The sequence below is a fragment of the Salmo trutta genome, unplaced genomic scaffold (genome assembly GCF_901001165.1).
Source record: "Salmo trutta unplaced genomic scaffold, fSalTru1.1, whole genome shotgun sequence".
NCBI lineage: Eukaryota > Metazoa > Chordata > Actinopteri > Salmoniformes > Salmonidae > Salmo > Salmo trutta.
Window position 1 is genome coordinate 57,694 of NW_021822928.1, and position 24,487 is coordinate 82,180.

Here is a 24,487-nt window from a genome sequence, read left to right on the forward strand (position 1 = left end):
TGCAGATGCACTCACACCTGCCTGCTGCCATTCCTGAGCAAGCTCTGATCCCGCAGCTGAATCAACTTTAGGAGACGGTCCTGGTGCTTGCTGGACTTTCTTGGGCGCCCTGAAGCCTTCTTCACAACAATTGAACCACTTTTCTTGAAGTTCTTGATGATAAATGGTTGATTTAGGTGCAATCTTACTGGCAGCAATATCCTTGCCTGTGAAGCCCCTTTTCTGCAAAGCAATGATGACGGCACGTGTTTCCTTGCAGGTAACTATGGTTGACAGAGGAAGAACAATGATTCCAAGCACCACCCTCCTTTTGAAGCTTCCAGTCTGTTATTAGAACTCAATCAGCATGACAGAGTGATCTCCAGCCTTGTCCTCGTCAACACTCACACCTGTGTTAACGAAAGAATCACTGACATGATGTCAGCTCGTCCTTTTGTGGCAGGGCTGAAATGCAGTGGAAATGTTTTTTGGGGGATTCAGTTCATTTGCATGGCAAAGAGGGACTTTGCAATTAATTGCAATTCATTTGATCACTCCACTCTTCATAACATTCTGGAGTATATGCAAATTGCCATCATACAAACTGAGGCAGCAGACTTTGTGAAAATTCATATTTGTGTCATTCTCAAAACTTTTGGCCACGACTGTAGATGTCCTGGAGGGCAGGCAGTGTGCCCCTGGTGATGCGTTGAGCAGACCGCACCACCCTCTAAAGAGCCCTGTAGTTGCAGGTGGAGCCCTGTATCACCAGGCGGTCATACTGCCTGGCAGGATGCTCTCAATTGTGCATCTGTAAAAGTTTGTGAGGCTTAGGGGCCAAGCCAAATTTCTTCAGCCTCCTGAGGTTGAAGAGGCGCTGTTGCGCCTTCTTCACCGCACTGACTGTGTGGGTGGACCAAGCTTTCCACCTTCTCCACTGCGGTCCTGTTGATGTGGATAGGGGCGTGCTCCCTCTACTGTTTTCTGAAGTCTACGATCAGCTCCTTCGTTTTGTTGATGTTCAGTGAGAGGTTATTTTCCTAGCATCACTCTGCCAGGGCCCTCACCTCCTCCCTGTAGGCTGTCTCGTCATTGTTGCTAATCAGGCCTACTACTGTGGTGCCGTCTGCAAACTTGATGATTGAGTTGGAGGCGTGCGAGGAGATGCAGTCAATGGTGAACAGGAAGTACAGGAAGGGGCTGAGCACGCACCCTTACGGTATGCAAATTGCAGTGGGTTTAGGGTGTCGGGTAAGGTAGAGGTGATATGATCCTTAACTAGCCTCAAAGCTCTTCATGATGACAGAAGTGAGTGCTACGGGGTGCCATCTTGCAACCCATTGGGTTTGAAGGTCAACGTGATCAGTTTTATCTTCCTCTCTGTCTATTACTTGTCTAATACCCTCTACTCTGGTCCCCCATGTCTCTCTCTAAGACCCTCTACTCTGGTCCCCCATGTCTCTCTCTAATACCCTCTACTCTGGTCCCCCATGTCTCTCTCTAATACCCTCTACTCTGGTCCCCCATGTCTCTCTCTAATACCCTCTACTCTGGTCCCCCATGTCTCTCTCTAATACCCTCTACTCTGGTCCCCCATGTCTCTCTCTAATACCCTCTACTCTGGTCCCCCATGTCTCTCTCTAATACCCTCTACTCTGGTCCCCCATGTCTCTCTCTAATACCCTCTACTCTGGTCCCCCATGTCTCTCTCTAATACCCTCTACTCTGGTCCCCCCATGTCTCTCTCTAATACCCTCTACTCTGGTCCCCAATGTCTCTCTCTAATGCCCTCTACTCTGGTCCCTCCATGTCTCTCTCTAATACCCTCTACTCTGGTCCCCCATGTCTCTCTCTAATACCCTCTACTCTGGTCCCCCATGTCTCTCTCTAATGCCCTCTACTCTGGTCCCCCATGTCTCTCTCTAAGACCCTCTACTCTGGTCCCCCATGTCTCTCTCTAATACCCTCTACTCTGGTCCCCCATGTCTCTCTCTAATAACCTCTACTCTGGTCCCCCATGTCCTCTCTCTAATACCCGTCTACTCTGGTCCCCCATGTCTCTCTCTAATACCCTCTACTCTCTGGTCCCCCATGTCTCTCTCTAATACCCTCTACTCTGGTCCCCCATGACTCTCTCTAAGACCCTCTACTCTGGTCCCCCATGTCTCTCTCTAATACCCTCTACTCTGGTCCCCCATGTCTCTCTCTAATACACTCTACTCTGGTCCCCCATGTCTCTCTCTAATACCCTCTACTCTGGTCCCCCATGTCTCTCTCTAAGACCCTCTACTCTGGTCCCCCATGTCTCTCTCTAAGACCCTCTACTCTGGTCCCCCATGTCTCTCTCTAAGACCCTCTACTCTGGTCCCCCCAGGTCTCTCTCTATAACCCTCTACTCTGGTCCCCCATGTCTCTCTCTAATACCCTCTACTCTGGTCCCCCATGTCCCTCTCTAAGACCCTCTACTCTGGTCCCCCATGTCTCTCTCTAAGACCCTCTACTCTGGTCCCCCATGTCTCTCTCTAATACCCTCTACTCTGGTCCCCCATGTCTCTCTCTAATACCCTCTACTCTGGTCCCCATGTCTCTCTCTATAACCCTCTACTACTCTGGTCCCCCCATGTCTCCTCTAATACCCTCTACTCTGGTCCCCCATGTCTCTCTCTAATACCCTCTACTCTGGTCCCCCCATGTCTCTCTCTAATACCCTCTACTCTGGTCCCCCATGTCTCTCTCTAATACCCTCTACTCTGGTCCCCCATGTCTCTCTCTAATACCCTCTACTCTGGTCCCCCATGTCTCTCTCTAATACCCTCTACTCTGGGTCCCCCATTCTCTCTCTAATACCCTCTACTCTACTCTGGTCCCCCATGTCTCTCTCTAATACCCCTCTACTCTGGTCCCCCATGTCTCTCTCTAATACCCTCTACTCTGGTCCCCCATGTCTCTCTCTAATACCCTCTACTCTGGTCCCCCATGTCTCTCTCTAATACCCTCTACTCTGGTCCCCCATGTCTCTCTCTAATACCCTCTACTCTGGTCCCCCATGTCTCTCTCTAATACCCTCTACTCTGGTCCCCCATGTCTCTCTCTAATACCCTCTACTCTGGTCCCCATGTCCTCTCTCTAATACCCTCTACTCTGGTCCCCCATGTCTCTCTCTAATACCCTCTACTCTGGTCCCCCATGTCTCTCTCTAATACCCTCTACTCTGGTCCCCCATGTCTCTCTCTAATACCCTCTACTCTGGTCCCCCATGTCTCTCTCTAATACCCTCTACTCTGGTCCCCCATGTCTCTCTCTAATACCCTCTACTCTGGTCCCCCATGTCTCTCTCTAATACCCTCTACTCTGGTCCCCCATGTCTCTCTCTAATACCCTCTACTCTGGTCCCCCATGTCTCTCTCTAATACCCTCTACTCTGGTCCCCCATGTCTCCTCTCTAATACCCTCTCTCTGGTCCCCCATGTCTCTCTCTAATACCTCTACTCTGTTCCCCCATGGTCCTCTCTCCTAATACCCTCTAATTGGTCCCCCAGGTCCTCTCTAATACCCTCTACTCTGGTCCCCATGTCTCTCTCTAATACCCTCTACTCTGGTCCCCCAGGTCTTCTCTCTAATACCCTCTACTCTGGTCCCCCCATGTCTCTCTCTAATACCCTCTACTCTGGTCCCCCCATGTCTCTCTCTATACCCCTCTACTCTGGTCCCCCCTGTCTCTCTCTAATACCCCTCTACTCTCGGTCCCCCATGTCTCTCTCTCTAAGACCCTCTACTCTGGTCCCCCATGTCTCTCTCTAATACCCTCTACTCTGGTCCCCCATGTCTCTCTCTAATACCCTCTACTCTGGTCCCCCATGTCTCTCTCTAATACCTCTACTCTGGTCCCCCATGTCTCTCTCTAATACCCTCTACTCTGGTCCCCCATGTCTCTCTCTAATACCCTCTACTCTGGTCCCCCATGTCTCTCTCTAAGACCCTCTACTCTGGTCCCCCATGTCTCTCTCTAATACCCTCTACTCAGGTCCCCCATGTCTCTCTCTAATACCCTCTACTCTGGTCCCCCATGTCTCTCTCTAATACCCTCTACTCTGGTCCCCCATGTCTCTCTCTAATACCCTCTACTCTGGTCCCCCATGTCTCTCTCTAATACCCTCTACTCTGGTCCCCCATGTCTCTCTCTAATACCCTCTACTCTGGTCCCCCCATGTCTCTCTCCCCCATGTCTCTCTAATACCCTCTACTCTGGTCCCCCATGTCTCTCTCCCCCATGTCTCTCTAATACCCTCTACTCTGGTCCCCCATGTCTCTCTCCCCCATGTCTCTCTAATGCCCTCTACTCTGGTCCCCCATGTCTCTCTCCCCCATGTCTCTCTAATACCCTCTACTCTGGTCCCCCATGTCTCTCTCCCCATGTCTCTCTAATGCCCTCTACTCTGGTCCCCCATGTCTCTCTCTAGGACCATGTACTCTTGTCCTCTATTGTTTTCTACAGGGTTGAATCTGTCCTCTTTACTGTGCCTCTGTGGGTCTGGGACTGGGTCTGGGACTGGGTCTGGGACTGGGTCTGGGACTGGGTCTGGGACTAGGTCTGGGACTAGGTCTGGGACTAGGTCTGGGACTGGGAGTGTGTCTGGGACTGGGAGTGTGTCTGGGACTGGGAGTGTGTCTGGGACTGGGAGTGTGACTGGGTCTGGGACTGTGTCTGTGACTGGGTCTGGGACTGTGTCTGGGACTGGGTCTGGGACTGTGTCTGGGACTGTGTCTGGGACTGTGTCTTGGACTGTGTCTGGGACTGGGAGTGTGTCTGGGACTGGGAGTGTGTCTGGGACTGGGAGTGTGTCTGGGACTGGGTCTGGGATTTGGTCTGGGACTGGGACTGGAACTGTGTCTGGGACTGTGTCTGGGACTGGGACTGGAACTGTGTCTGGAACTGTGTCTGGGACTGTGTCTGGGACTGGGACTGTGTCTGGGTCTGGGACTGTGTCTGGGACTAGGTCTGGGACTGTGTCTGGGACTAGGTCTGGGACTGTGTCTGGGACTGTGTCTGGGGCTGGGACTGTGTCTGGGTCTGGGACTGTGTCTGGGACTAGGTCTGGGACTGTGTCTGGGTCTGGGACTGGGTCTGGGACAAGGTCTGGGACTGGGAGTGTTTCTGGGACTGGGTTTGGGACTGTGTCTGGGACTGGGTCTGGGGCTGGGAGTGTATCTGGGACTGTGTCTGGGACTGGAAGTGTGTCTGGGACTGGGAGTGTGACTGGGAGTGGGTCTGGGACTAGGTCTGTGACTGGGTCTGGGATTTGGTCTGGGTCTAAGTCTGGGACTGGGTCTGGGACTAGGTCTGTGACTGGGTCTGGGATTTGGTCTGGGTCTAAGTCTGGGACTGGGTCTGGGAGTGTGTCTGGGACTGGGTCTGGGACTAGGTCTGGGACTGTGTCTGGGACTGGGCGTGTGTCTGGGACTAGGTCTGGGACTGTGTCTGGGTCTGGGACTGGGTCTGGGACTAGGTCTGGGACTGGGAGTGTGTCTGGGTCTGGGACTGGGTCTGGGACTAGGTCTGGGACTGTGTCTGGGACTGTGTCTGGGTCTGGGACTGTGTCTGGGACTGGGACTGTGTCTGGGACTGGGAGTGTGTCTGGGACTGTGTCTGGGACTGGGAGTGTGTCTGGGACTGGGTCTGGGACTGGAGCAGAGGTAGATAACTAGATCCCGTCAGAGAGGTAGGGAGAGTAGACTCAGGATGTATAATGAGACCAGGACCATATGCAGGGTGAGGGTGTGCTTGTGTCTGTATGCATTTGTTTTACTATGGCTGCGTTTACACAGGCAGCCTAATTCTGATGTTTTTACACTAATTGGTCTTTTGATCAATCAGATCAGCCCTTTTGCTAATAATTGGGCAAAATATCAGAATTGGGCTGGCTGTGCACTACAGTATGTTCTTGATTGGCTCGTAAGCCACGTTCCCTACTAAGGGTTCCATTCACACCCTTCTATCAATAGCCATCAGTGAAATCTGGTCTCTCAGATAGACTTGACCTCAGTCAGTCGCAATCCTCTATAATCTTAGCAGACTGGTGTCCCACTGACTCTCCCCAATGGGAGTCAGGATGGTCAGACCAAGGATCAGACTGGTGTCCCACTGACTCTCCCCAATGGGAGTCAGGATGGTCAGACCAAGGATCAGACTGGTGTCCCACTGACTCTCCCCAATGGGAGTCAGGATGGTCAGACCAAGGATCAGACTGGTGTCCCACTGACTCTCCCCAATGGGAGTCAGGATGGTCAGACCAAGGATCAGACTGGTGTCCCACTGACTCTCCCCAATGAGAGTCAGGATGGTCAGACCAAGGATCAGAATGGTGTCCCACTGACTCTCCCCAATGGGAGTCAGGATGGTCAGACCAAGGATCAGACTGGTGTCCCACTGACTCTCCCCAATGGGAGTCAGGATGGTCAGACCAAGGATCAGACTGGTGTCCCACTGACTCTCCCCAATGGGAGTCAGGATGGTCAGACCAAGGATCAGACTGGTGTCCCACTGACTCTCCCCAATGGGAGTCAGGATGGTCAGACCAAGGATCAGACTGGTGTCCCACTGACTCTCCCCAATGGGAGTCAGGATGGTCAGACCAAGGATCAGACTGGTGTCCCACTGACTCTCCCCAATGGGAGTCAGGATGGTCAGACTAAGGATCATTGAGCTATTTGATTTGGAATGTTCTTAGAGCAACACATCCGACATGAACATGTTGGTGAGAGTCTCACCTTTCCTTAGAGAGGTTATGTTAGTGTCTAGGCCAAACTGTTCAGACGCTACAGACAGAAGTTGCCAGATCGGCGGTACCAACTTCAGACGAGCCCCGTGACTCTTACGTTGGTGAGAGTCTCGTCTTTGCGTAGTAGTTTTGTAGGCCAAACCGTTTGGACTTACAGACGTTTTCGTGAGAGAACCGTTTTTCGGGATGTCTCATGGTCTGACAAACACAGCTGTAGCTCAGCCGTCTTCCACCGCAGATGAGGAAGGACAACATGGATTAAGATGCAGCCCATGTAGAAAAACAGATACTGTATGTCTAGCTTAAACACACATGGGGATTTCTGGGGATTTTTTTATTACGCTAATTCGATTTTTGTAGGTGCCCGGACATGGACTCTAGGGGTTAAGTTGCTTGATGGAGGATTTATCTATGAGAAATATATCAGAGAGCCAAATGCTACTCTAAAGCCAGCATACCGTATAATATGACACTCGCTATAAGAGATGTGTTCATATCATTCTTCTTAGAACACAAATAGCATCAACAGTGTTTGCTTTTTCATGAATTTCTCTGTAAATTCAAACATTCAACAAAGTATTTTAACCTGAATTAAACTCTCTCCTTGCTCAACTGTCAGTCAATGAACATACAGACAGAGAGAGGGGTTGGGGGTTGACCTGAGAAACACCTGATCATGTAATTACCTATTGTTTATTTGTTGACTTTAATTCAATTACTCTGATAGGAGTGGAGATGATTAGTATGCATCCCCAAAATTAGCAGAACATCCAATTGGCTATTATTATAATTAGCCCCAGTGGCGCAGTGTGTGTGGTATGGTGAGGAGACATTGAAGTGGAGGGCTACACACACACACACACACACACACACACACACACACACACACACACACACACACACACACACAGGGAAGTGAAGTGCTACTGAAAGACAAGTATGCCCTTTCCCCACAACACATAAATCATAGGGAGTCAGTCCAGTGTGGAGATGTGATAATGTCACTGTTGGGAATGACTGGAGTATTTCACAGTGGGTCTTACACTCCACAGAGCCTGGGTAGGTGAAAAGGCTAAAGTGGCATTTATCATCTGCTGTGAACACTACACCGTTGGCAGGAGTGTGTTTTATGTACTACAGTATGATGTAAGTATGAGAGGAAGGATGTCAGTTGAGGTTTACGTGTAAATGTTGTAGCAGTATTTGAGCACCTGCTTTCTGTACTGCATGTCCTATTATTACTGTCTGTGTTCTGTACTGCATGTCCTATTATTACTGTCTGTGTTCTGTACTGCATGTCCTATTATTACTGTCTGTGTTCTGTACTGCATGTCCTAATATTACTGTCTGTGTTCTGTACTGCATGTCCTATTATTACTGTCTGTGTTCTGTACTGCATGTCCTAATATTACTGTCTGTGTTCTGTACTGCATGTCCTATTATTACTGTCTGTGTTCTGTACTGCATGTCCTATTATTACTGTCTGTGTTCTGTACTGCATGTCCTAATATTGCTGTCTATGTTCTGTACTGCATGTCCTATTATTACTGTCTGTGTTCTGTACTGCATGTCCTATTATTACTGTCTGTGTTCTGTACTGCATGTCCTATTATTACTGTCTGTGTTCTGTACTGCATGTCCTATTATTACTGTCTGTGTTCTGTACTGCATGTCCTAATATTACTGTCTGTGTTCTGTACTGCATGTCCTATTATTACTGTCTGTGTTCTGTACTGCATGTCCTATTATTACTGTCTGTGTTCTGTATTGCATGTCCTATTATTACTGTCTGTGTTCTGTATTGCATGTCCTATTATTACTGTCTGTGTTCTGTACTGCATGTCCTATTATTACTGTCTGTGTTCTGTATTGCATGTCCTATTATTACTGTCTGTGTTCTGTATTGCATGTCCTATTATTACTGTCTGTGTTCTGTACTGCATGTCCTATTATTACTGTCTGTGTTCTGTATTGCATGTCCTATTATTACTGTCTGTGTTCTGTACTGCATGTCCTATTATTACTGTCTGTGTTCTGTACTGCATGTCCTAATATTGCTGTCTATGTTCTGTACTGCATGTCCTATTATTACTGTCTGTGTTCTGTACTGCATGTCCTATTATTACTGTCTGTGTTCTGTACTGCATGTCCTACTATTACTGTCTGCTTTCTGTACTGCATGTCCTATTATTACTGTCTGTGTTCTGTACTGCATGTCCTATTATTACTGTCTGCTTTCTGTACTGCATGTCCTACTATTACTGTCTGCTTTCTGTACTGCATGTCCTATTATTACTGTCTGTGTTCTGTATTGCATGTCCTATTATTACTGTCTGTGTTCTGTACTGCATGTCCTATTATTACTGTCTGTGTTCTGTACTGCATGTCCTATTATTACTGTCTGTGTTCTGTACTGCATGTCCTAATATTACTGTCTGTATTCTGTACTGCATGTCATATTATTACTGTTTGTGTTCTGTACTGCATGTCCTAATATTACTGTCTGTGTTCTGTACTGCATGTCCTATTATTACTGGCTGTGTTCTGTACTGCATGTCCTAATATTACTGTCTGCTTTCTGTACTGCATGTCCTATTATTACTGTCTGTGTTCTGTACTGCATGTCCTATATTACTGTCTGTGTTCTGTACGGCATGTCCTACTATTACTGTCTGCTTTCTGTACTGCATGTCCTATTATTACTGTCTGTGTTCTGTACTGCATGTCCTATTATTGCTGTCTGTGTTCTGTACTGCATGTCCTACTATTACTGTCTGTGTTCTGTACTACATGTCCTATTATTACTGTCTGTGTTCTGTACTGCATGTCCTATTATTACTGTCTGTGTTCTGTACTGCATGTCCTATTATTACTGTCTGTGGGAGTATTTTGGCATTATGCCAGTATGGGTGTGTCTATGAGTGAGTGTGTGTGTGTGTGTGTGTGTGTCTATGAGTGAGTGCATGTGTGTGTGTGTGTGTGTGTCTGTGTCTATGAGTGAGTGTGTGTGCGCTTGTCCGTGTCTTTGTGAGTTTAAATGAGCTTGTGAATTCCCTGTCTGCAGTGTGTCTGCACAGTATTATACCAATCCTCTACATAAAAAGGCCATACAACTCAATATCTCCACAGTTGACCCTATTAAGGCAGGGCCAGCCGCTTATCACTGCATACTAACAGTCATTTAGCCTGGCTCCCGCTACACAGAACCAGGGCCAGGACTGGGGCTATTTGGGCAGCCAGGAAATCAATGAGGTTAGAGGGAGAAATGGAGAGGTTATAGAGGAGCCTGTCAGAGCCTGTCTCAGAGCAGCTCTCTCAATCTCAGACACGTACAGTACAGAAGCCAAGTGTTTTTAGCATGGCTGTGGTTCTGGGCCCTGGAGGCGCCATAGCTGGATGTGTAGTTCAGAGCAGGGCCAGGCGTCATGGCTGGATGTGTAGTTCAGGGCAGGGCCAGGCGTCATGGCTGGATGTGTAGTTCAGGGCAGGGCCAGGCGTCATGGCTGGATGTGTAGTTCAGAGCAGGGCCAGGCGCCATGGCTGGATGTGTAGTTCAGAGCAGGGCCAGGCGTCATGGCTGGATGTGTAGTTCAGAGCAGGCCCAGGCGCCATGGCTGGATGTGTAGTTCAGAGCAGGGCCAGGCGTCATGGCTGGATGTGTAGTTCAGAGCAGGCCCAGGCACCATGGCTGGATGTGTAGTTCAGAGCAGGGCCAGGCGTCATGGCTGGATGTGTAGTTCAGAGCAGGGCCAGGCGCCATGGCTGGATGTGTAGTTCAGAGCAGGCCCAGGAGTGTGATTGCGTTTCTCATCTCATACACTTTTTAGCGCCCATTCTCATTCTGTCACGCAATCTTTTAGTTGTTCCTGTTTTTTACTCTTCTGTTTCATCTGTGATCTCCTACAAGACAGCTCATGGTTTCTCTTCATCACTCTCCGATGTTGAGACCTCTAACAGATCTCTCTCTCCGTGTCTCTCTCTCTCTCTCCGTGTCTCTCTCTTCCCTCTACAGACGCCAATGCCTGCCCTGCCAAGGAGTTCCAGTGCCATAACAGGAAATGTGTGGCTCCCATCTTTGTGTGTGACGGCGACGACGACTGCGGGGATTGGAGTGATGAGGAGAAGTGTTCCATTTCCACCTGTGGCTCCCACGAGTTCCGCTGTAACGACTCGGAGTGTATCCCGGCTCTGTGGAGCTGCGATGGGGACCCTGACTGCGGGGACAAGTCTGACGAGTCTATGGAGCGCTGTAGTCGCCGGACAGAGCCCCAGAAGCCCCGGTGCTCGGCGGGGGAGTTCCAGTGTGGAAGTGGAGAGTGTGTCCACCTCAACTGGAAGTGTGACGGAGAAGCCGACTGCAAGGACAAATCTGACGAGGCTGACTGCGGTAAATCATCTACTGAATCTGGGCTTGGGTCACCTGAGTATGCACACATGATGTGGGCCTACATCTACAATGCATTCAGAAAGTATTCAGACCCCTTCACTTTTTCCACATTTTGTTACATTACATCCTTATTCTAAAATGGATTAATTCTCATCAATCTAGGCGCGATACCCCATAATGACAACGCAAAAATAGATTTTTAGAATTTTTTGCAAATGTATATAAAAAAAAACAGAAATATGACATTTTACATGAGTATTCAGATAATTTACTCAGTACTTTGTTGAAGCACCTTTGGCAGTGATTACAGCCTCGAGTCTTCTTGGGTATGACGCTACAAGCTTGGCACACCTGTATTTGGAGAGTTCCTCCCATTCTTCTCTGCAGATCCTCTCAAGCTCTGTCAGGTTGGATGGGGAGTGTTGCTGCACAGCTATTTTCAGGTCTCTCCAGAGATGTTTCGATCGGGTTCCAGTCCGGACTCTGGCTGGGCCACTCAAGGACATTCAGAGACTTGTCCCGAAGCCACTCCTGCGTTGTCTTGGCTGTGTGCTTAGGGTTGTTGTCCTGTTGGAAGGTGAACCTTCCCCCCAGTCTGAGGTTTTGAGTGCTCTGGAGCAGGTTTTCATCAAAGATCTGTCTGTTCTTTCCTCCGTTTATCTTTCCCTCGATCTTGACTAGTCTCCCAGTCCCTGCCACTGAAAAACATCCCCACAGCATAATGCCACCACCACCATGCTTCACCGTAGGGATGGTGCCAGGTTTCTTCCAAACGTGACGCTTGGCATTCAGGCCAAAGAGTTCAATCTTGGTTTCATCAGACCAGAGAATCTTGTTTGTCATGGTCTGAGTCCTTTAGGTGCCTTTTGGCAAACTCTAGGCAGAGTTCCACTGTCCACTGTCTGTGTTCTTTTGCCCATCTTAATCTTTTCTTTGTATTGGCCAGTCTGAGATATGCTTTTTTCTGCCTAGAAGGCCAGCATCCTGGAGTCGCCTCTTCACTGTTGACGTTGAGACTGGTGTTTTGCGGGTACTATTTAATGAAGCTGCCGGTTGAGGACTTGTGAAGCTATGTAAATATTCCATAAAAAAATCAGCCGTTTCCAGCTATAATAGTTATTTACAACGTTAACAATGTCTACACTGTATTTCTGATATATTTGATGTTATTTTAATGGACAAAAAATTGGCTTTTCTTTAAAAAACAAGGACATTTCTAAGTGACCCCAAACTTTTGAATGGTAGTGTAGGTGTGTGCCTTTACAAATAATTTACAATCAATTGAATTTACCACAGGTGGACTACAATGAAAATGTAGAAACATCAAGGATGGTCAATGGGAAAAGAATGCACCTGAGCTCAATTTCGAGTCTCATAACAAAGGGTCTGAATACTTATGTAAATAAGGTATTTCTGCAAACCTGTTTTCAGTTTGTCATTATGGGTATTTTGTGTGGATTGATGAGGAAAAAATTATGTAATACATTTTTAGAAAAAGGCTGTAACGTAACAAAATGTGGAAAAAGTGAAGGGGTCTGAATACTTTTTAATGCACTGTGCACGTATATAGTCTATATGGACAGGAAGTGGAGTCTTCTGTGTGTGTAGGGTTATAGTAAGCTTAGAATGACTAAATAGCTTTAAATCACTATCTATGTACAATTAATGTATGTGGATAGATTTGTGAGTGTACAGGCATTGGTGTATGTGTGTTCTAGCGTCTTTGTCTGTATGTGTGTGCCTGCGTGTCGATGTGTGCATGGATGATACAGTATGCTATCAAACCACTCCTGAGACCTCTGTGTTGGCGCCCGTTTATAAGAAGCTCCACGATGGAATCACCACGGCAATCAGTGAGGTTGGTTGCCATGCAACAATGTGATGATTGGAACAGTGGAGAGCCCTTGAGAGGGAGCGAGGGTCCTCATAACCTGAGTAACACACTATTCTCAACCCCGGAGACCACTCAGTAATGACAAACACTGATCACAAAGACAGGGAGGAAGTCAGAGTAGATTCATGCAGGGGTTTCAGACTTATTAGAGGGTTTGGATGTTAAAATATGATTCAACTACCTACCATTATAATCAAAATCACTATTATGATTCACATCTTCATTCCAATTAGACTGGTTTGGATTTCTTGCTGACCAATATAAAACAATATTTAAAAAAAATCTAACCTTCATTTGACTAGGCAAGTCTGTCAAGAACAAATTCTTATTTACAATGACGGCCTACCAGGGAACAGGGGGTTAACTGCCTTGTACAGGGACAGAATGACAGATTTTTACCTTGTCAGCTCAGGAATTCGATCCAGCAACCTTTCAGTTACTGGCCCAACGCTCTAACTACTAGGCTACCTGCCGCCCCATATGGCTGCCATTTTCTCCCATTCTGGAACTTTGAGGGTTTATGATATAGCCTGTCTAGTAATTGAATAGGATCTCTATGGTAAACACCTCCCATCTTCTCATTTCCACAGGATTTCTCTGGAGCATAGGGGAGTTAGGAGAGAGAATAGGGGAGAAGGGGGGAGTGGAGGGTGATTACTGTTGAATTGGAATGCACTCTGTGTTTGCCTTACCCAAGATAAAACACACACATCTTTTCACAGGGGTCATTGTCTTTCTGACAGGATACCAGGTCGGGGTTGTATCTCTAAAGAGATGCATAGAAAGTTGGATGATGAGCAGTTGAATTAAATTCATATTTGTGGCTCTTTCTTGCGGTCTCTTGATTTCGACTCCCTCACACAATCTCTCTCTCTCTCTGTGTGTGTGTTCTCTCCTCCACAGCTCTGCTGACTTGCCGTCCAGATGAGTTCCAGTGTGGTGATGGGTCCTGTATCCATGGTACCAAGCAGTGCAACAGGGTGCACGACTGTCCTGACTTCAGTGATGAAGCCGGCTGTATCAACGGTGGGTGGACCCTCCTCCTCTTCTGTTCTTTATCTCCTGGATACTGCATTAGGTCCATATAGTTGACATATGTTCCAATAATCTAAAATCATTTTTTCCACCATATTGCTTTACTCACTGGGTTTTCACACAAAGGGAAGGCATTTATGGGTACATTGGGACACACTACTGGTGTAGATGAGAAATGTCCCAGAACTCTGAAATAGCTTTCTTTCTTCATATCCTTACTACATTCTCCTCTCCAGCTCTGTGGGCATTTCTGAGAATAATTTGGACGCAGAAGTGTTTCTGTATACAGTGGGGCAAAAAAGTATTTAGTCAGCCACCAATTGTGCAAGTTCTCCCACTTAAAAAGATGAGAGAGGCCTGTAATTTTCATCATAGGTACACTTCAACTATGACAGACAAAAGGAGAAAAGAAATCCAGAAAATCACATTGTAGGATTTTTAATGAATTTATTTGCAAATTATGGTGGAAAATAAGTATTTGGTCACCTACAAACAAGCAAGATTTCTGGCTCTCACAGACCTGTAACTTCTTCTTTAAGAGGCTCCTCTGTCCTCCACTCGTTAATGGCACCTTTTTGAACTTGTTATCAGTATAAAAGACACCTGTCCACAACCTCAAACAGTCACACTCCAAACTCCACTATGGCCAAGACCAAAGAGCTGACAAAGGACACAAGAAACAAAATTGTAGACCTGCACCAGGCTGGGAAGACTGAATCTGCAATAGGTAAGCAGCTTGGTTTGAAGAAATCAACTGTGGGAGCAATTATTAGGAAATGGAAGACATACAAGACCACTGATAATCTCCCTCGATCTGGGGCTCCACGCAAGATCTCACCCCGTGGGGTCAAAATGATCACAAGAACGGTGAGCAAAAATCCCAGAACCACACGGGGGGACCTAGTGAATGACTTGCAGAGAGCTGGGACCAAAGTAACAAAGCCTACCATCAGTAACACACTTTGCCGCCAGGGACTCAAATCCTGCAGTGCCAGACGTGTCCCCCTGCTTAAGCCAGTACATGTTCAGGCCCGTCTGAAGTTTGCTAGAGAGCATTTGGATGATCCAGAAGAGGATTGGGAGAATGTCATATGGTCAGATGAAACCAAAATATAACTTTTTGGTAAAAACTCAACTCGTCATGTTTGGAGGACAAAGAATGCTGAGTTGCATCCAAAGAACACCATACCTACTGTGAAGCATGGGGGTGGAAACATCATGCTTTGGGGCTGTTTTTCTGCAAAGGGACCAGGACGACTGATCCGTGTAAAGGAAAGAATGAATGGAGCCATGTATCGTGAGATTTTGAGTGAAAACCTCCTTCCATCAGCAAGGGCATTGAAGATGAAACGTGGCTGGGTCTTTCAGCATGACAATGATCTCAAACACACTGCCCGGGCAACGAAGGAGTGGCTTCGTAAGAAGCATTTCAAGGTCCTGGAGTGGCCTAGCCAGTCTCCAGATCTCAACCCCATAGAAAATCTTTGGAGGGAGTTGAAAGTCCGTGTTGCCCAGCGACAGCCCCAAAACATCACTGCTCTAGAGGAGATCTGCATGGAGGAATGGGCCAAAATACCAGCAACAGTGTGTGAAAACCTTGTGAAGACTTACAGAAAACGTTTGACCTGTGTCATTGCCAACAAAGGGTATATAACAAAGTATTGAGATAAACTTTTGATATTGACCAAATACTTATTTTCCACCATAATTTGCAAATAAATTCATTAAAAATCCTACAATGTGATTTTCTGGATTTTTTTCTCTGATTTTGTCTGTCATAGTTGAAGTGTACCTATGATGAAAATTACAGGCCTCTCTCATCTTTTTAAGTGGGAGAACTTGCACAATTGGTGGCTGACTAAATACGTTTTTGCCCCACTGTATCTGTGGAACAGTAACTCTAGATTTTGTTGCTATGTGTCTGTAGTAACACGTTCATATTTGACAGCTATGGTCTTTGTCTTGTCTTTGTCTTGTCTATCTATGCCAGAGAAAACTCAAGGTCAAACTAGTGCAGACTAGACTTTATTTAGGAGCCATATTTGTGAGATGTGGTCTGTGATCAACCTGGAATCGATAACAAACTGCTTGTGTGTACTAGTCCGACAGTAGTATAGGGGTGTAACTCCAGCCATGCAGACAGACAGTAGTATAGTGTTGTAACTCCAGCCATGCAGACAGACAGTAGTATAGGGGTGTAACTCCAGCCATGCAGACAGACAGTAGTATAGGGGTGTAACTCCAGCCATGCAGACAGACAGTAGTATAGTGTTGTAACTCCAGCCATGCAGACAGACAGTAGTATAGTGTTGTAACTCCAGCCATGCAGACAGACAGTTGTATAGTGTTGTAACTCCAGCCATGCAGACAGACAGTAGTATAGTGTTGTAACTCCAGCCATGCAGACAGACAGTAGTATAGGGGTGTAACTCCAGCCATGCAGACAGACAGTAGTATAGGGGTGTAACTCCAGCCATGCAGACAGTAGTATAGTGTTGTAACATGCATTAGAAATCAAACACTTGTTGCAAGGTAATGATCATTGTATTTTTCTACCCTCTCTCTTTCCCAGTCACTAAGTGTGATGGCCCCAGGAAGTTCATGTGCAAGAATGGACAGTGTATTGACAGCAGCAAGGTGTGTGATGCCGTCAAAGACTGCAAGGACTGGTCAGATGAACCTATAAAGGAGTGTGGTGAGATACACACTCACACACACACACACACACACACACATGCATAAACAAACTCATACACACACACACTGTACACTAATAAATGTACACACATGCAGACACACACACACACACACACACACACACTTATTAACATCCACTTAACATGCAGATGGCCACTGTGCTAGTAATCAGAGCTTCATTTTATCAAGGGAGAGTACATCAGGACAACACTCAGCTCTCTCTCTCCCATCAAAGACCAACTCTTCCCTCAACTGTTCATGGCTAGGAAACGTGTTCTGACTACACTACCCATAAGGCACCATATAGATTAGCTCCCCACCATAGATAATTACAATTTAGAGCTCTTTAGTCATGGACCTCACAGTGGAATGCTCCGGAAACCTCTAGCTCTGTGTTTCTGATTGGTCAACAGTGTGTCAACATTCAGATCAGCTCCAGCACTGGCAACCAACCACTGATTTCATCTTTCTTATCTTTTGTAGTCATGAAGTAGCAGGATTTGGTATGCTGGACATTAACATCTGTGACATTCCATCTTTGTGGTACATGTTATGCTTATAGACATGTTACATGGGCTTATGTACTAGTGAAACCATGTGAGTGAACATGTCCTGTTGGTTAATATGGAAGATAGGACATCTTCATAAATGACCAGTATTTATCTTACCATACAATGTAGCAAGTTGATTGTAGCAAGTCATTTCACGACACTAAATGTTTTATTGTGTTTTCCATGGGTGCAATATCACTCACTAACAGTGAAATGACTCACTATCAGTGAAATGACTCACTAACAGTGAAATGACTCACTAACAGTGAAATGACTCACTAACAGTTAAATGACTCACTAACAGTTAAATGACTAACTGATTGGCTCTCACAGTTTTACCTCGATCATCAGATGATCTCTCATAGAGGGAGGGAGGGAGGGATAAGGGGAGAAAGGAGCGGGATATGGGGAGGAGGAGGGTTTGGATGGATGGATGGATGGAAGGAGGGAGGGATGGATGGAGGGAGGGACAGAGGGATAAGGGAGAAAGGAGCGGGATATGGGGAGGAGGAGGGAGGGATGGATGGATGGAGGGACAAGGGAAGGAGAGCTGCTCCTCTGAGGAAATTAGATTAGACAGGGGGAACCTGACGAATAGCTGCCCCCTCTTGAGCCCCAGTGCATTCTGGACTGGTTCCAGGTGTCTGATAGCTACATGTTCCCCTAGAGTCTCCCCAGGTACATACACATACCAATATATTGGTTGTTTTATTGATGTTTAACTCCCTTCCCTCCCTCTATTCCTCCTTTCATCCCTCTCTCTCCCCCTCTATCTCTCTCCCTTTCTCTGTCTCTATCTCTCTCCCTTTCTCTCTCTCCCCCTTCTCACTCTCTCTCCCTCTCTCTCTCCCCCTACCTCACTCTCTCTCTCCCTCCCTTTCTTTCTAGGTGTGAATGAGTGTGCAGACAAAAATGGAGGCTGCTCTCACATCTGCAGAGACAGGAGGATCGGCTATGCGTGTGACTGTCCCTCTGGATACCAACTAATGGACAAGAAAACCTGTGAAGGTAGAGTACCAGAAACCTATCCCTCTCAGACAGACCTGTGAAGGTAGAGTACCAGAAACCTATCCCTCTCAGACAGACCTGTGAAGGTAGAGTACCAGACAACCTATCCCTCTCAGACAAGACCTGTGAAGGTAGTGTACCAGACAACCTGTCCCTCTCAGACAAGACCTGTGAAGGTAGAGTACCAGACAACCTGTCCCTCTCAGACAAGACCTGTGAAGGTAGTGTACCAGACAACCTGTCCCTCTCAGACAAGACCTGTGAAGGTAGAGTACCAGACAACCTGTCCCTCTCAGACAAGACCTGTGAAGGTAGTGTACCAGACAACCTGTCCCTCTCAGACAAGACCTGTGAAGGTAGAGTACCAGACAACCTGTCCCTCTCAGACAAGACCTGTGAAGGTAGAGTACCAGACAACCTGTCCCTCTCAGACAAGACCGGTGAAGGTAGCGTACCAGACAATCTGTCCCTCTCAGACAAAACCTGTGAAGGTAGAGTACCAGACAACCTGTCCCTTTCAGACAAAACCTGTGAAGGTAGAGTACCAGACAACCTGTCCCTCAGACAAGACTTGTGAAGGTAGCGTACCAGACAACCTGTCCCTCTCAGACAAGACCTGTGAAGGTAGCGTACCAGACAACATGTCCCTCTCAGACAAGACCTGTGAAGGTAGAGTACCAGAAACCTGTCCCTCTCAGACAAGACCTGTGAAGGTAGAGTACCAGACAACCTGTCCCTCTCAGACAAGACCTGTGAAGGTAGAGTACCAGACAACCTGTCCCTCTCAGACAAGACCTGTGAAGGTAGAGTACCAGACAACCTGTCCCTCTCAGACAAGACCTGTGAAGATAGAGTACCAGACAACCTGTCCCTCTCAGACAAGACCTGTGAAGGTAGAGTACCAGACAACCTGTCCCTCTCAGACAAGACCTGTGAAGATAGCGTACCAGACAACATGTCCCTCTCAGACAAGACCTGTGAAGGTACAGGACCCAGTCTAAAACCTTACTCCAACACAACAAAATGGCTCTCATTCCCGTTCAGGGTTTCCGTTAGCCAGTAATAGCCAGTAATAGCCAGCTTTTGGCCGATAACATTTTTTTAGAAAAGCCTGGTGAATAATATTGGCACCGGCCAATTGTCCAGGAGAAGAAGAAAAAAAACATTGTGAAGTAATGCGTTTTAGCTTCTTCATTGATGAAAATACCAGTCAATGGAAATATACTGCTCAAAAAAATAAAGGGAACACTTAAACAACACATCCTAGATCTGAATGAAAGAAATAATCCTATTAAATACTTTTTTCTTTACATAGTTGAATGTGCTGACAACAAAATCACAAAAAATAAATCAATGGAAATCCAATTTATCAACCCATGAAGGTCTGGATTTGGAGTCACACTCAAAACTAAAGTGGAAAACCACACTACAGGCTGATCCAACTTTGATGTAATGTCGTTAAAACAAGTCAAAATGAGGCTCAGTAGTGTGTGTGGCCATCACATGCCTGTATGACCTCCCTACAATGCCTGGGCATGCTCCTGATGAGGTGGCGGATGGTCTCCTGAGGGATCTCCTCCCAGACCTGGACTAAAGCATCTGCCTACTCCTGGACAGTCTGTGGTGCAATGTGGCGTTGGTGGATGGAGCGAGACATGATGTCCCAGATGTGCTCAATTGGATTCAGGTCTGGGGAACGGGCGGGCCAGTCCATAGCATCAATGCCTTCCTCTTGCAGGAACTGCTGACACACTCCAGCCACATGAGGTCTAGCATTGTCTTGCATTAGGAGGAACCCAGGGCCAACCGCACCAGCATATGATCTCACAAGGGGTCTGAGGATCTCATCTCGGTACCTAATGGCAGTCAGGCTACCTCTGGCGAGCACATGGAGGGCTGTGCGGCCCCCCAAAGAAATGCCACCCCACACCATGACTGACCCATCGCCAAACCGGTCATGCTGGAGGATGTTGCAGGCAGCAGAACGTTCTCCACGGCATCTCCAGACTCTGTCACGTCTGTCACATGTGCTCAGTGTGAACCTGCTTTCATCTGTGAAGAGCACAGGGCGCCAGTGGCGAATTTGCCGATCTTGGTGTTCTCTGGCAAATGCCAAACGTCCTGCACGGTGTTGGGCTGTAAGCACAACCCCCACCTGTGGACGTCGGGCCCTCATACCACCCTCATGGAGTCTGTTTCTGACCATTTGAGCAGACACATGCACATTTGTGGCCTGCTGGAGGTCATTTTGCAGGGCTCTGGCAGTGCTTCTCCTGCTCCTCCTTGCACAAAGGCGGAGGTAGCGGTCCTGCTGCTGGGTTGTTGCCCTCCTACGGCCTCCTCCACGTCTCCTGATGTACTGGCCTGTCTCCTGGTAGCGCCTTCATGCTCTGGACACTACGCTGACAGACACAGCAAACCTTCTTGCCACAGCTCGCATTGATGTGCCATCCTGGATGAGCTGCACTACCTGAGCCACTTGTGTGGGTTGTAGACTCCGTCTCATGCTACCACTAGAGTGAAAGCACCGCCAGCATTCAAAAGTGACCAAAACATCAGCCAGGAAGCATAGGAACTGAGAAGTGGTCTGTGGTCCCCACCTGCAGAACCACTCCTTTATTGGGGGTGTCTTGCTAATTGCCTATAATTTCCACCTGTTGTCTATTCCATTTGCACAACAGCATGTGAAATGTATTGTCAATCAGTGTTGCTTCCTAAGTGGACAGTTTGATTTCACAGAAGTGTGGTTGACTTGGAGTGACATTGTGTTGTTTAAGTGTTCCCTTTATTTTTTGAGCAGTGTACATTTGACTGGTCATGCTTATCAGTCTTTAGGTTGATTTGCGTAATTTAATGTAATTTAATTGCCGTGTGTGTACAGTATATTGGTTATGTATCTTATCACATCCGTACAGCATACAGATACCGAGCCTTATAGTGGAAAATCTGTCAGACAACGCAAGAGCTGCTCAAACAGCAAATGTATCGGCAACGGAAGGCAGGCTTCATCAGCACGTCACACACCAGTTTGCAATGAGCTGGAAGCAGTATGCATTTTGAAAACATATACATAATTGTTTGAAACCTGAACGTTTCACTACATATTATGAGGCATGTCTTACCTTGCTTCAAAGTAGCCTAGCCAAAATCAGACCATATCCGTGGAGGCAATTATTTTATATAAACTTTCTTTCATTGTCCTGTAGCCAAAGGCACAATCCTAGTCATATTAGCAACCCATGCTAGTTATTAGATCTCCCTTATTTCAAAATGTATAATTGCTATTTTAATCTCTGTCACATGAAACCACTTGCTAGTTCAGTGCACTTTTGCATTATGGAAGGAACATTCTTGCCTTGTGTGTATTGTTCGCTTATAATGTATATAATAATAGTTTATCAACATTTTAAGCTAAACTTTGTTATCTGCTGCATCTTAACATGTTTTATTTATTTAGCCTTGGCCTACTGGTTGTATGAATTTCAAATCTATCGTCCAAAAACTGTCCCAGACTGTTTAGAACTGGACATTTTTTTCTCGCCAAGCTGACCAATAGAATAGGTCAACTTTTCTGCTATGGGGCATAGCAGATTAACATTCTGTAGGCTAGTGATTTTACTGTTCATTACTTGTCTTGTTGGCTGAGGGAAAGTAAATGTGCATAGTTATTATAAAATCTTCAGAGTGAGCATCAGAATTAGGTAAGAAATACACATAATTTCATCCTGGACGTGCATGTTCTGTTAATATGAATTACCATAATCTAAATGTGATTTCTGTCATTGTGAGCAGCGTGGGTGGACGCCCTAATCAGGTTACGCACCCAGTGCATATGGGTCTGGTCAATTGCTCAAATGTGTGGTAAATTAAAATGCTGCCGGTCAAATGTCCGGGCGGAACATTTTCCTAACGGAAACCCAGTTCCTTTCAGCCATTACAACATGACCAGTGATTGCACTCTCTGAAAATTGCTCTCTCAATCTCTTCCACATTCCCTTCACTTCTTGTACTCTCTCTTTCCAAACAGTACTTAGAGATATCTCTACGTACTACCATCCCCTTGTTCTCCTGTCTGTGTGGAGACAGACTGTGTCCTGTGTTATTGATGGATTTGTGACGTCTCTCCCCAGACATAGATGAGTGTGAAAAGCCTGACTCCTGCAGCCAGATCTGCATCAACTACAAAGGAGACTACAAGTGTGAATGTTATCAGGGCTATGAGATGGACCCCAGCACCAAGACCTGCAAGGCCGTGGGTAAGAGAGGCAACCCGTTATGTCCCTGGCAACCACATAAGAGACACGCACACACACACACACACACACACACACACACACACACACCGCAACCCAGCAACATCACAGTCTATTCTCAGGCCGTCCGATATGAACAGAGGTTGTTTGTATGCAGGACTAGCACGGCACAGACATCTGAGGTCTGTAACGCAAATATTTACCTTCTGCTTCTCAGGGAGGTAATGAAAAGAAAAACATGTCCACCTTGCCTGGCAGGGTGCTGCTGAACACAGCCAGGTATTGCCTTTCTCCGTGACCCACGGTAAACACTCCAGCCTGGGCGTGAATAGAAATAAGGTCACTGGTCTTAAGTTGGGGGCCTGGGACTTATCTCTGACTGTGTAGAGAAAGACAGTGTTGGTTAGCATCATCATTCTTAGGTTAGATCATTACAGGGCAAACTGACGCGATAATGAGGAGGCTAAAAGGAACTGGCTTAAAGGAACTGGCTTAAAGGAACTGGCTTAAAGGAACTGGCTTAAAGGAACTGGCTTAAAGGAACTGGCTCGGCTTTGCTCTAAGTGGCGTGAAAAACGGCATTGATTACTTCCCGTCTGAGAAGGCACATCTTTGTTACTGTTAGAGAGAGCATACACGCTGTCAGAAAGCTGGGCCGTTTATTATTAGAGCGGAGGGGAGGGTGTGTGTGGGTGTGTGTGCGTTCGTGCTTGCTTGTGTTTGTGTTATTAGAATAGCTCCTTGGTTATTGAAGTGAAGTGATGGAGTGCAGCGTTCTGTTGGGCGCATCAGTCCGTGTTGTTGATTGCAGCCTATGCAGCACAGAAAGACAGAGCCATATCATTCTTATTTCTGCAGTGGTTTGTTTACTCTGAAGCTTGGGAAGAAGGAGGCAGATATGCAGAGGCGCCTGCTACGTGATGCTGAGGGGATGTGGATTTAATGAACCTCCACACACACTCTCACACACTCACATACACTCACAGACATACACATCAACAGACACACAACCTCATACATTCACAACGATGCACACACTCACACCAATTTACAGACAACACAAACACACTCCCATTCCACTGCGGTAGATTTGTTGGGTTCACTCTCCTGCTCTACAACAGGGGCTGACAGCTGAAGTGATGATGTTGTTAAGCAGATCACACTGAGCTGGAAACCCAAGGCTTTATTTGGGATGTTCAGAGAATGCAATACCATTATTACCCTTCATCCAATCACACAGAGATTAGAGGGCTACTTTTTACTGCTCACTGACCATGTCTGAATATTGTCTTAACTTGGAAAGCCCTTGGAGGCAGGATGGAGAAAGCACTTGGAGGCATGATGGAGAAAGCCCTTGGAGGCAGGATGGAGAAAGCCCTTGGAGACAGGATGGAGAAAGCCCTTGGAGGCAGGTTGGAGAAAACCCTTGGAGGCAGGATGGAGAAAGCCCTTGGAGGCAGGATGGAGAAAGCCCTTGGAGGCAGGTTGGAGAAAGCATTAGAAAGAAGAATACTCATTTGACATACTTTTTGAAGAGTTGTACTAGTTTTAATTGTAGCTACAGTGCCACGCATAATAATTTAGACAGCAGTCTCCCATGTGCCTTTCTAGTTAATGTGAACGGTGTAGAAGCTAATTAAAAGCACAACTCCCAGGTTGGTGGCATCATGTTACGTTCATCGCTATAAGCTAAACGATTACCATACAATGTAGCAAGTCATTTCACGACGATAAATGTTTTATTGGGTTTTCCATGTGTGCAATATCACTCACTATCAGTGAAATGACTCACTAACAGTGAAATGACTCACTAACAGTGAAATGACTCACTAACAGTGAAATGACTCACTAAGAGTTAAATGACTAACTGATTGGCTCTCACCATTTTCGTTTGTGCATACACG

General features: G+C 46.7%; 1 protein-coding gene across 1 annotated transcript; it reads left to right on the forward strand.

Moving 5' to 3' along the window:
* The first annotated feature begins 10,479 nt into the window (after nt 1-10,479).
* LOC115187301 (low-density lipoprotein receptor-related protein 8-like) lies at nt 10,480-24,104 on the forward strand. The gene is made up of 7 exons (XM_029746364.1): nt 10,480-10,552; nt 10,771-11,145; nt 13,943-14,065; nt 16,647-16,769; nt 18,211-18,330; nt 22,461-22,586; nt 23,887-24,104. The coding sequence occupies exons 1-7, from the start codon at nt 10,480-10,482 to the stop codon at nt 24,102-24,104; spliced, it is 1,158 nt and encodes a 385-aa protein (XP_029602224.1).
* Nucleotides 24,105-24,487: the final 383 nt, after the last annotated feature.